Raw genomic sequence first — 13,614 nt, forward strand, 5'->3', positions numbered from 1 at the left:
CGAGGACTCATTGTTCTGGATTCAATGCAGTCCCATTTAGCGGATACAGTAAGATCTGAAGCAACAAAAAACTTAGCACTGATGTCTCAGTGATACCAGGAGGGCTTACAAAATCTTACAGCTGCTGGATCTCGCTTTCAATACAATTTTCAGGCATGAACTACGAAAGCAGTACGAGGAATGGATGTAAAACGGACTCCATGCCTTCACAAATTCTGGACGAACGAGAAAATCTTTATATAAGGAGACTGCCTTATGGGTCAATAAAGCATGGCAATCAGTCCGAGCTAATATCGTATCAGCTTTCATTAAATCGGAAATCATTGGAAAAGAAAATGAAAGTGTGAACATAGTGCCATTGAAAGAAGTGATTTAGAACAGAATCATGAAATTAACTTTGATGGTCATTTGTTAAATTTATTTAATTCTGACATCAATGAGTCAGATTTTGAAGGTTTTGTATAATTAAATGTAGTTTAAGTAAAAAATTCTGTTTGTTTATCTAGTGTAGGTTTTCTTTTTCATAATATGGTAATTTATGGTGATAAACAAGGTTTACCGAACCCGTAAAAAAATATTAGAAATCATCAGAGTTCATTTTCAGCAAGTTCAAGGTAAGATATTTCTTATTTATTTATTTATATACAGTACAAAGTCTGAGATCAGGATGTCTGATAGCCGGAATGATCTAAAATCCGGACCTCAAAGCCACCAACAAACGTTTATTTAATGCTTTATGTATTCACACTTGATTTTTTTCCCTCCCGTAATAAAACGTTCGGGGAGTTTCGATTCTTAATTCCATTTCAATACTAAATAAAATACCTTGTTATTGAAGAAACAATTATTTTAGCATAAATTTGTGTGCTGAATAATTTGGCTGCATATCTTCTTTATGTACATCTCAAACTGAAACATTCTACATAGAAACATCATTGATTTCACACCTAAATACTAATATTTTATATTCCTGATGCCAACCTGGCGAATCATTATTTATTATAATTCGCGTTATTCAGCATATGGCAACTTGAGTAATGACTCATGTAGCGATGCCTAAAAAATTTTTTTTACTAGTAATTTAATAACAAAGAGTATGGTAACCTTTTATGTTATTGACATTATGCTTCCCGATGATTAAATTTAAATGCACTAAGAAATGTTGATGAGGAAAAATTTAACAAAACTGTCTTTCCATATGCTAAAAGTAAATTTTGTTCATTGTACTCATAGGCCAAAAGATTACATTTAGCACTATCTGAATTAAGAATAACTGATTTGTTATTCATATAAACCCAGGACTGGCACCAGAGCTTATATGGGAGAATTTAGGACAAAATTTTTGGAATTTAGAGAAGCACCGAACAACAAAATTAAGAGATGACAAAATTTTTAGAATTTAGGGAAAGCACTGGTATCTAAAATTTAGGGATGGCAAAAATTTAGAACTTGGTAGCAGAATTTTCAAAAGAGAAACAATTTCAAAAGGAAGTTTCCATAAAGGAGTTATCATTTGTGCCAACGAAAAAGGATGGACGTGTGAAGAATTGATGCATCAATTCACAGAGACTGCATCAAGCAGTAAGATAGTAGCCAGTGCTGGCCCTCTGTAAGCCTTAAGTATATGTGAAAATTTATTTTTTCAGGTCTTAAGCATGTGCAAGAAACAGACGTAAGTATGATAAATAATTAATACAATTCAAGCTTAATTGTCTCAGTGCGCAATAAAAGCAACACAAAATTTAGCAGAACAACTTGACTTCCATCGTCAGTGTCATGATATATATTATATATACCAGACATATGTCATGACACTGACAACCATGATAATAATGTATACCATATTAAATCAAGGCTAAAATTTTACTTTACTGATTCCAAAGAATTGCAGTTAATATAGTAGATTGCGCTGTTCTTTCTTTTACCCTCTGGATTGATTTAGCTGATTACTTTTTGTAGGCTGTTAATATTACAGCAATTTTATGAAAATTAAAGTTTGATTTTTCAATTATATCGAAATAATTCTGGAACTGCAACAGGATCTACAAAGCGAAAGCATGTTTCAGTGTCCATTAAACAAAGCGTGGAATTCCTGCGAAAAAAAATGCATGAAAGTATATCCGTATCAAAATCTTGAGGAGCATGGCATCAACTGTATATGACATAAGAAATCAGAAAAAGGAACTTTTTGAATTTTTTGTGGATTCTGACACCCCACTCACAATAAAAACAGGAAAAATTTAACAAATTAAATTGAAAAATTATTCGTTATGCTAAATTTGATGACTGAACGGGTCAGATAGCATCGCAGTGAGTGCGTACCATTGAAGGGTCCAATGCTGAAGGCTGAAGTCAAAATATTTCATGAAGAAATGAACTTAAAAAATGAATGCACATATTCGAAGGTTGGTTAACCAAATTTTAAAAATTGCCATGGTAAAAGGCACTTAAAACTTTTATGTGAAAAAGCTTCAGCTGTTACTGAAGCTGCTGAAATATTTGCAGATGATTGAACTCATTAATAGTGAAAAGTTACTACCTCCAGAACAGATTTACAACCCTGATGAAATTGGTCTTTTCTGGTCGCAAACTGGTACATCTTAATACGAGGGCATTTCGAAAAGTAAAGATACACCATACGCCAGAGGAAAAGAAAAGTTTTGGTGAGCAAGTTGGCAACACAGGTGTTAACCTTGAACCGTTAGCTTTCTCCTCGCGGTCGTTCGGCATTTCAACGTTGATTCTGGTTGGAGTAGGTCGTGTTTAAAATGGCTGTGCCAATTCAGAATCCCGCCAAATGCGAAGTGCGCTCTGTTATACATTTTCTTCATGCAAAATGTCAGCAAATATTCACAAAGAAATTGTTTCTGTTTATGGTAACATTATGAATCGACAAAATGTAGCGAAAAGGTGTCGTCATTTCTCTGAAGGTAGGACTGATGTTCATGGCGAACAAAGAACAGGTCGGCCGTTTGTGATCTCTGATGCCCTTCTTCAGAGAACAGAGGAAGCAATTCGTGCGAATAGACATCCTAAATTGAAAGAATTGCATCAGATCATACTGCAAGTGTCAATGACAAATCTTTATGAAGTTGTGACTGTCAAGTTAGGGTACAGGAAATTGTGTGCATGCTGGGTTCCAACAGGCAGCAACCTTCTGTGATTGTGGTATACAAAAGCATGTGCACCGACTTAACAAAAATGTTTGGATAACAGGGGTGATTATGTCAAAAACTAATAAATAATCCAGTTAATAAGATGTAACTGACATTTTCTAAATAAATGTTTTTTTTTTTTTAAGGAATGCGAGCCATTGTATCTTTACTTTTTGAAATGCCCTCGTACCTTGGCAACCTCTACAGAAAAGGCTCCAACTGGTGTCAAGGATTCCAAAGCGAGATTAAAATTTTAGCATGTGCAAATGCTGCAGTGACGCACAAGTGTAAACTTTTCATAATAAGAAAAAGTACACGACCTCGAGCATTTAAAGGAGTAAAGATTTTCCTCATTATATATCGTGCAAACAAAACAGCACATGGATGATACGAGCTTTAATGAATGATTGGTTTGAAAATCATTTCAAACCCGAGGATCAGCAACATTTGAATTCGTTTGGTTGGTTGCCCTAATTGTAGGCAACTGTTCGGCTCATACTTCATTTAAAGTTTTAGTGAATGATAATGTATCCGTATTATTCTTTTCTTCAAATTGTATGTCCATCATTTAGCCTATGGATATTGGAATCATGCACACGCTGAAATGCAAATGTAAAGTGGCATTTTTAAAATCCATGTTAAATTTTTTGAATAATGGCAAGACTATTCAAGAATTTTTTTTAATATTTTAGCATGAAATCTGCTGTGTGGAGCATCACAAGACTGCGGGAAGATGTGTCTCCAGATGCTTTAAAAAATGTGTGGCATAATTTATGCCTAGCTGCCATATTTCATGGTAGGATGACGAAGATAATAAGCTGCAAATTTGAAGGTTTTCGGATATCGCAAACGAAAGGTGAAATTTTCCAATTAATGGATTTCGTAAAGAAATGTGGAGAAGCGGTAATAAATGAACAGAAATTTTTTATTGTGATGTCACCCTGGTCATCAATGAATTAATGGATAGCGAAATCTGTAGTATGGTTCTAGATCCAGAAAATACCCCTACCTATAGTGAAGAAAGTGACAGAAAAGTAATTGAAAAAATTTCGATTCACAACTTAATCGGAATGCTCAATGCAGCAATTACAGGACTTGAACAATGGAACATTAGCTGAACAAGAAATGATGTCTGTCTATAGAATTAAAGAGAAAATATTAGCACAAAAAGCGAAGCAACTTAAACAACATATAATGAAAGAAATGTTTAATAAAGTAAACAAATATTAAGCATTTGTTGGTAAATTTTGATACCCTTTAGATCATAAATGATTCATTATTACATTAATCACAATTTCATATTTTTAATTTTATAATTTCTACATGGCATCTTACTAGATTTAAACTGATGACCTAACATCCAGAATTCCCGAGGTCCCAATGAGTCCGGATCTCGGACTTTGTACTGTATTATTAATTATATTTATGTTGTAATTGTTATAAAATATTATTGATGAAGATTACATCAATATGGCAGGAGATTACTTAATCGATGAATATTAAGTGCTATGTTTCAGAATGCTTTGCTTTTTTGGTGAACTTTAATTTTTTTTTTAGTTAATTATTATGTATGTGCCGTATACGCCAGGGTGGCTTATCCACTCGAAATTACGGTACTTTGAATTCAGCTTGCACGATAGTCGTTATCTCCCCCATGCAGAAAAGTAGTGTATGATATATTCTACTTCTATGTTACTATTTTCATGTGAAATGTTCCGGATATTTAAAACATATATGAACTGTGGCATAATTTTGTTATGTAATATTGGTTAATTTTTTTCATTTTTTTTAATATATCCTTATTAAGACTCAATTTATCTTTAATTAGGTTCTTGAAAGAGCAGCTGTTGATGTCTTTAACACTGTCCTGATAAAATCATGTGAGTTTGTTAAATGTTCAAGATCAGACAGTAAAGTTCTGAAAGGCGAAGATTTATTGTTCTTTTTACGTAGGTATCTAAATAACTAACATTCCTCAAGTTACACTGTTTGTGTTTATATACGTAGCGTATTCGGAAACTAAGTACCATTTCATTCTAGCGCTATCGCAGCGCTGTGGTAGGCGTACCACACATGCGCACTAGTCTTTCTTGTTCACTGACTTTCAATTGTGGCCATTTTGGTTGCTCTATGTTGTGTTTTCAGTTTGCTGTGCACATTCAAAATGTGTAAGACAATTAGTTCTCCCGCTGACTGTGAGATTCGTGCCGTGATTAAATTTTTGAACGCGAGGAATGTTAAACCGGCCGAAATTTATCGTCAAGTGAGTCCGTTTAGGTTTTAAGAAGTTTACGGTGAATACGCGATAAGTGATGGAATGGTGAGAAAGTGGGTAAGAATGTTTAATGCAGGTCCACGCCGAGGCTCGGAGTGGTTGGCCTTCTGTTGTCACCGATGATTTGGTAAGGAAAGTTGATGAAGCAATTCATGAGAACAGACGCTTCACAATGACAACTCTTTCAGAGGCATTTCCACAAATTTCACGTACTGTTTTGTTCAAAATTGTGTCTGAAATTGGTGGCAAACGCTTTGAATCCGATGATGACACGAAAAAAGCCGTGGAGTCGTGGTTATCGAAACTGGCGGGAAGTTTCTTTGACGATGGTATACAAAAACTGGTCACCTGCTATGACAAGTGTTTGATCATTGGCGGAAACTATGTTGAAAAATAGTTTAAGACATGTATTTTCATGTAAAAATAAAATTGGATTTGAAAAAATTGTTTTACTATTTTTTTTTTTTTTGTTTGTTTTTTCAAAACGGTACTTAGTTTCCGAATACGCTCCGTATTTTCCTTGAAATATTTTACTGAAAATGACTTTAAAAAGAAATAAACCAAATTGAAGTTGTAATCACTCATATCCAGAATTTTAGTAATTTATCAGGTAATTTTTATAAATTATTGAACCAAGTTCAGTTCGTGAAGTTCTGCATTTTGTAAACTTTGTAACAATTGTCAGTCTTTGAATGTTCAGATAATTAAACATTGCTTATTTCTAAAAGGGAAACATTAAAAATATATGAATTGTTAGCACAGATGAATGTGCCTTTAAAGTTAAAAGAAAAGAAGTGCGGAAATGCTTTCCTTGCCATTCCTATGGTCATCATAAGACTGCATCGTTTCATTTCATTATATTCCTACAAGCTACAGCTATTAATTTCTGTGACTGAAATCGCAGAATTCTAGTAATTTCGGTAAAAACACTTAATTTGTTACTATGATTTAACTATCACCTATCAGCTGTTCTTTTTTAATCATCCCCTTATTCACCAGACTGAATGTCTGTGGAACATTTGCCATTCCCTAAAATCAAATCTCACTAAAGAGCTCCTTTTACACTTTTTTCTGAAGTTCAAGAAATGGTATGAGAAATTACATTTTTTGATTTTTCAATTATTGACTTCTGTGCAATTAGGCAAAACAACAACTTTGTGTTTGGTATACATTTTTAACCGAGCCTCTCAATTTCTAGGGAGAACAGGTGCATGACTCTCTTCATCTGGAGCAAAGAAATTCTGTTCTTTGGTCCTAATAAAGAGGGATCTATACCTGTTCACCCACAGAATTGATAGTCTTGGTTGAAAGCTACATCAAACACAAGGTTGTTGCTTTGCCTCTTTGTACGTTTTATTTTGGTGTATTTCACTTCTTTCTTTAACTTTTACTAAGGCATTCAGAAGCTTCATGAACATGGGATATATAGCTTTGGAAGAAATGTTTCTAGAAGACTAAATGCTTGATAAAATTATTTTTTCTCCAAATCTCAGTTTATGTATTCAGTTCTAAAACTTTACACACTCGCTGATTATAACTGTGTGATGGCTATATAAATAACTGAAAGATGCAAGATAAAGAAATTCTGTTTATGTTTTAGTATTTTTTTTCATTTAATTTTATTTCTGTACTCAATTTTATTCTCTTGTGTATTGACATTCGGAGTTATGTACTTATTTTATTTGTTTTTTTGTTTGAAAGTGACAGGTTAAAGGCCTTAATTTTTGCTATAATAAATCTGAATGGAATAAAATGGTGTCTTTTTACACTCATGTCCATAAATTAAAGGTAATGCAAAATCAGGCAAAGGAAGAGTTAGAAGCAAGACAAATTTGACTTATTTGTAAAGCTTATTTATTAAACAAAAGGTAAAGAGCAAAACCAGATGCTATATGTTTGGTATTATTAAAAAAATTAGCGATTTTTTCCTCCCTGGAGCAAATTACAAAAAAAAAAAAAACTATTTACAAAAAACCAATATTACATGGTTGGTATGATTGTTAATACATTGTATATCTCCCAGACGATGCAATACAGTCCATACAACACCTAGGTATGCTGAGTATCAAATTATCGATCTGATCTTGGGGGATATTACACCACTCAAAAAGCAATGCTCTCCGAAGTTTCGGTAGACATGTAGGAGGAGGTTGACGGGCTGCAACTCGTCGGCCAAGCATGTCCCACACGTGCTCTACTGGATTCAAGTATGGTGAGAATGCTGGCCAGTCCATACGTGTGATATCCTCCGATTGAAGGTATTCGCTTACGATGTTTGCACGGTGAGGACGGGCATTGTCATCCATAAACACAAATTGTGTGCCCATGGCGCCCCGAAACAAACGTACATGTTGTTCCAGAATGACGTCCTGATAGACTTGGCTTGTCATGGTTCCAATTTGAACATGCAGGTCAGTTCTGGACCCAGAATAATTCCACCCCAAACGAACACTCCTGCACCACCGTAACAGTGTCGTTCAATGATGTTTTCTTGGTGGTAACGGGTACCTGGAGCTCTCCATGTGAAAGTCCGGCGAGAATCAGACTGCAAGCTAAACCTGGACTCGTCGGAAAACATCACACAAGCCCATTGTTGCGGTGTCCACAATGCATGCTCTCTACTCCAGGCTAACCGCAGGCATTAATGAGTTGCAGGAAGTGGAACGCATATGACAGGTCTACGAGCATATAGACCAATCTACCCTAAGCCTCTGTACACGGTCTGCCTTGAAATTGTCGTACCAGTGGCTGAAGAGAGCTGACGAGACAGGTCTGAGGCTGTGCTCCGCCTGTTTCTTTTGGCAGTAACTGCCAAATACCGCTCCTCATTTGGCGTTGTAACTCTGGGGCGACCTGTGCTGTAACGTCTACTCACATTACCATCGTCTTGGAATCATTGCAAAGCCTGTAGATGACACTCTGGGCAATTCCAAGCTCGCCTGATATTTCCAGTTGGGTATGCCCACATTCCAGATGGCCAATAATTCTACCACGTAAAAAATCATCCAAATGCGTCCTTTGTGTCATAACTATTTGGTTATTGCACTGAAATGCTTATAAAGCGCCTGCGAACAATTTTACTTCTTTGCCTGTATCCCTTATATTACACTCTCGTCATTGTGATGTAACATCGATGTCATCTGGTTACTTCCTGAAATTTGCATATGATTCTTCAAGATGTGTGTAGTGATTTTACAGGTGATATATTCATTTTAGAGTTCGATTTCCGCGTGACTCCGAATTATCCTTAATTTATGGACATGAGTGTAAATTAGTGTAAATTTACAACTAATGGTCTGTGAATGAATCTGTTGAACTTGCCTATTATGATAGTTTAAATAGCAAAATGAGATTAATTTAAATTTTAAAAATTTGATTTTTTTTCTAGGTCAAAACTGTGGTATTGATCCTAAAGAATTTTCATTTCTTGATTATTATTATGTAAGTATATAATTGTGGTCTTTTATTGTGAACTTTCAGATTTCCTATTGAAAACATAACTGTTTGATTTACTCACTTTTTGTAATGTATGATCAAAATTTATTTTAAATTTTATGAAGAATGTTATTGTAACTGAAGCCAGTGTAGCATATGTGTATTTGAGTATACCGAATTTATTTACATAGAGTTTAGGACATCATTCCGACTTGGAACTTCATTAAATAATTTTTGCTTTGAAAGGTTTTTATTTAAAGGAAATAATCTCAAAATTTTCTGAACATTCTTTTCTTAAGATTAAAATCAGTGTAAGATTATTTTCGAGATAGTGCAGGAAGCATGGTGAACAACTTTGAATTTACCAAATGTATAATATGTATACATACTTTTGAAAGAAGCTGAAAGTAGATAGGATGAGTGATGCTAGTTTTTTAATTAATTTGGTTATCACATTATTATTACTTAATTTGATGCTTTATGTTCCAACGAATGGTCTTGGGTGAAGTTATCAAACACTAATACTGTGTGTTCCCAGTAGTTAAATCAGCTAGCTGCATTCAGTTTTCGCTGTCTAACATATGTATAAGCTCATTTTCAATAAATCTTGCATGGCTGCATCCTTCACATTAGGCAACTAAGTCTAGTATGCTTTGCTTTAACAAAGTAATAAGATACCTTGCTTTCTGTATTGACACCATGTTTACACCAAAAAATTAGTTGACTTTCATTATTATCCCCCCAGACTAGACAAAAATGATCCCATAAATGTGAAGAGTAGTATGTAGGAAAGCACATTGTTTTAATATTTTTTAATATGTCTTTAATTAGAATATTTTTTATATTCTAATTAAAGACTGTTATTAAAAAAATATTGAAATTAAATTTGAAATTTCAACCCCCTCAGTAGTCATGCAGTCTCTCATAGGGGCAAACAATTCAAATAAATTTTGTGGTGTCCATATATCACACAGGCGGCAGTTTTGCAATGCAAAAAGTCGTAGGAATTCCAGTTTTTATCGCGTCTGTATCAATTTTATTCTTACAGCTGCTTTACAAATGGCAGCTTGGTACATGTAATTTAATTATGCAACAGTAGTATGTAGATTAAGTCCTCTTTTTTCTGTTGGGACATATTTTGAAAGGATTCAGTTTCGGTACCTATCTTTTTTTTTTTTTCATTTAATATTTGTAAAATGAGAGTAGCTCACGTAAACAAGATGGTTTGTCTTGTAGAATAGGGAAATGATTCAGAAGGTAGCTATTTTCAGATGCTTTTGATTCTGAAATATTGGAATTTGAAGATGGTGATGATTCTCCACAACTTTTAAGAGGGTGTCTATGTAAAAAAAAATATGCCCAGCATCCCAGATATTTATCCTCCATGTTTTCAGTTCAAATTGTTGCCTAAAATTAGTATTTCATTTCAAGCCAATTCAAATTCAGGCATTGTAATGTATTATAAGCATTTTATAATTGATGACATAGTGAATATAATTGCAAAAGAAACTAATAATAAGGTAGCTGAGCAATAAGATAGTGTTGTTAGTAAATGAAAATTGGAAGGCAGAAGAGAATGGGGACCTGTGTTGAAGTGCAATCAACAAGTGCGTTTTGTGTGATGACATTAAATGCATTTGTTCCTTGTGCTTTCAATTTTACAAGGTATTAAGAAAAAACTTGGAGAAAGCATAATTGGACTAAGAAAACATCAGTGGAAACTCAATTTTCCTGTTGAGATTGTCATAAAATGTCTTAAAATAAAAAAATTCTTGCATTTTGTAAACATTGATTCTCATGATCCAGAAAATCGTCCTAACCTAAAAATTATTTACGTACCTCTACAAAATTTTCCATACCTTTGAGCGTTTATATCACACAAGAATTACCCCTGAAAAAGATGTTACCATAGATTAAACTTAGATGCTGCACAAATAGCATTTATCCTCTTGCCAATATGTACCTTTGAAAAAAGCAAAATTTGGTATCAAATATATATGCTAAGTGAATCTAGTGTTGGATATGTGTGGTCATTTATCATATATAATAGGAAAAGTACTTTTATTTCACTCTGATTTCCAACTCTATTGTTTACTTTTACAAATTATAACTTTGATGATGCCGTTATTGAAACAGTGTTACTGCATTATCTAAGATAATTATTTTACTTCGCCAGAATTATATGATAGCCTTTTAACTTATAAAACAGATGTGGTTGGAGCTGTTAGACAGAACAAAAAAGATTTACGTTAGGCAATGAAAAATAAAAAGTTAAAATATGACGAATTTACTGTTTGGAAAAATCCTCATTCTGAAATGGAAAAACAAAAAGGAAGTAACAATGTTATCACTTCATGATTCTGAACTGTTAGTAATGACACAAAGTAAAAAAATAGAAAATAAAGCAAAAGTTCATAATTGACTACAATAAAACAATGGCAGCTGTGGATCTTGTAGACCAATACCTTTCTAGATATCAAATAGTAAGAAATAGTGGGGGGAAGGTGGGAAAAAACTCTCATTTAAAGTTTAGACTGGATTTAATCAATGAAATAATTGATAAATATGCAATTGATCCATTTTTCAAGATGAGGTCGTCCATGGAATGAAGTGTCATGGTCGTTTATGTAAATGCCATTTTTTGGAATTTATACCATCTACAGAGAAAAAAAGAAACCCTGCCAGAGAATGTGAAGTATATTCATCTAAGAAGGGATGCAAATGAAAAATGAATTAGGAGAGAAAAGAGGTATTAATGTGAGACACAGCATACCATGTTTCAGACCAACCAGAAAGATTATTAAATTTTTGAAAAAAAAATATAGGTATTTTTGATGTTAAATAAGAGCATAATCATATGTGGATAATAGTATACATTACTTAAAACATAAATAATTTCGCTTTTCCTAAAAATTACATGTATTTCTTAAATGGCTGTATTGAAACTTTTCTGCATAGCTTGTGTGTGCAAGGAAAGCCAAATATAAGGTAAACTGAGGTTAATAAAAATTTTTGTGTATTTAATTCTTTCGAGACAGCGTACCATTGTTTAAGATGTTCCCTTGGGATCGATGGGAGTTGAAAGGAATCATCCTACAGGATGGGGGGTTGCATTTCTAAGCCTAACTTTACAGAGAAAAAAAAATGTTTTAAGTCCTAGCATCATAATCTTTGGAACTATTTGATTATTACTTAAGCTATCATACGTGTTAAAATTAGCATTTAATATTTTTCTCCTTTTATGCTACAAAAAAAATTGCTTACTTTGAAAAATAATTTTTGGAAGTCCTATTCAAATTATTCTGAAGTTTTAATTAACAAACTACACTGCCCTCCAAAAGTTAAGGAACAACATACTTTTTGTCTAATTTGTGATTGAACCAACATAGAAACAAGAAATTTACAGGACATATTCACTAAACAGTTCTTTAATGAATGTGCCGAAGAATGTTTCTAAAGGTCAACACAAACATGAATTACAACAAAAAACTGCACTCTTGGCAGAGAAAATCCAGTCTTTGAGAAACAGTAGATCACAGTTTTAGAGTGAAAAATGGGGTGGTAACATTACAAAAATGGGTTCTGATACAGTTTATATTATTCCATTTCACTGCTGTCAGTCAGTGAAATGGGAAGCAACAACCAGACACTGAGTAATCCTTGTTCAAGCTCATCTAATGCCTTGATGGAGGACTTAAAGCAGCAATTTGTCTCCCAAGGTAGTCCCAAAGATGCTGTATCAGATTCAGGTCTGAGGATTGAGCTGGCCATTCCATCCGCTCCATACCATGACCCTCAAGATATTCTTCAGCAACCCGAGCTCGATGTGGTCATACATTGTTGTCCATCAGAAGAAATCCAGGACCAATAGCAGCAGCATATGGGCAGACATATTGATAAAGGATCTCGTCTCTATATTTTACACTGATCAAAGTTCCTCCATGGAACATATGCAGGTTAGTGTAACCACCAGGAGAGATCTCAACCCAAACCATTATTCCACAGCCTCCATAACTGTCTTTCCACAATGTGGGATTGGTTGTATCTGTTGCATTGTTCTCTCCAGATCAGCTGATGACCTGAATCACTCTCCAGTGTGAACCTGGACTCGTCTGTGAAGAGAACAGACCCACATTGTTGACTGGTCCAAGAGACAGTTGTCTTGTCTAACATAAATGGTCACTTGTTTCCTCGTGTCAAGAAGAGACTAGCAACTGGCCGTCTTGCATACAAATCTGTATTGTGCAAGCATATGTGCATTGTAGTAGCTGAGATTCTTGTTACTGTTGCCACTAAATGATCTGCCAGAAGCTGAGGCACAATAATGTTACTCCTCTTTCAGGCCAAAAGAACTAAATAATGGTCTCCCGCATATGTTGTAACTCTAGAGTTGTCTGGAACATGTCTTCTAGACACGGAATCCTTGGATTCAAACTGAATCCATAGTCGGTGGACCACACTATAAGAGACATTGTGATGTCTAGCAGCATTAGCTTGTGACATCCCCATTTCCATCCATCGGATCACCCGCCACCTCAACAAATTGAGCAAATGACTTCTCCTGGGCATGGATAGACTCTCCTGGATATTGCTAATAACAAGAAGATCAACACTGGTGAACAAAACTTACAATTTTTGCCTTTTTTCTCCAACTCCTATATAAGTGTTTCTTTCTATAAATTAAAAGTAGTAGCTAAGTAGCTAATCAGTTTGCATATATTTTCTTAAACTTTGTTACATAAACTGTGA

At 34.3% G+C, this 13,614-nt stretch overlaps 1 protein-coding gene across 5 annotated transcripts in view; it reads left to right on the forward strand.

Moving 5' to 3' along the window:
- LOC118183455 (uncharacterized) overlaps nt 1-13,614 on the forward strand; it is a 75,919-nt gene that overhangs the window by 47,140 nt on the left and 15,165 nt on the right. For 4 of the 5 annotated variants that reach the window (XR_004757241.2, XR_004757243.2, XR_015038487.1 and 1 more), the window contains 2 exons: nt 4,984-5,104; nt 8,819-8,871. Coding sequence is in view for 1 of the 5 variants with exons in the window: in XM_085807581.1 (XP_085663707.1) it covers nt 4,984-5,104; nt 8,819-8,871 (174 nt within the window). In the remaining 4 variants the exon portion in view is untranslated. The remainder of the gene's footprint in view (nt 1-4,983; nt 5,105-8,818; nt 8,872-13,614) is intronic. The other variant, XR_015038488.1, reaches the window with a different exon arrangement.

This window comes from Stegodyphus dumicola, chromosome X1, assembly GCF_044657685.1.
Source record: "Stegodyphus dumicola isolate Sdum_Otavi_A_Nest chromosome X1, ASM4465768v1".
Classification (NCBI taxonomy): domain Eukaryota; kingdom Metazoa; phylum Arthropoda; class Arachnida; order Araneae; family Eresidae; genus Stegodyphus; species Stegodyphus dumicola.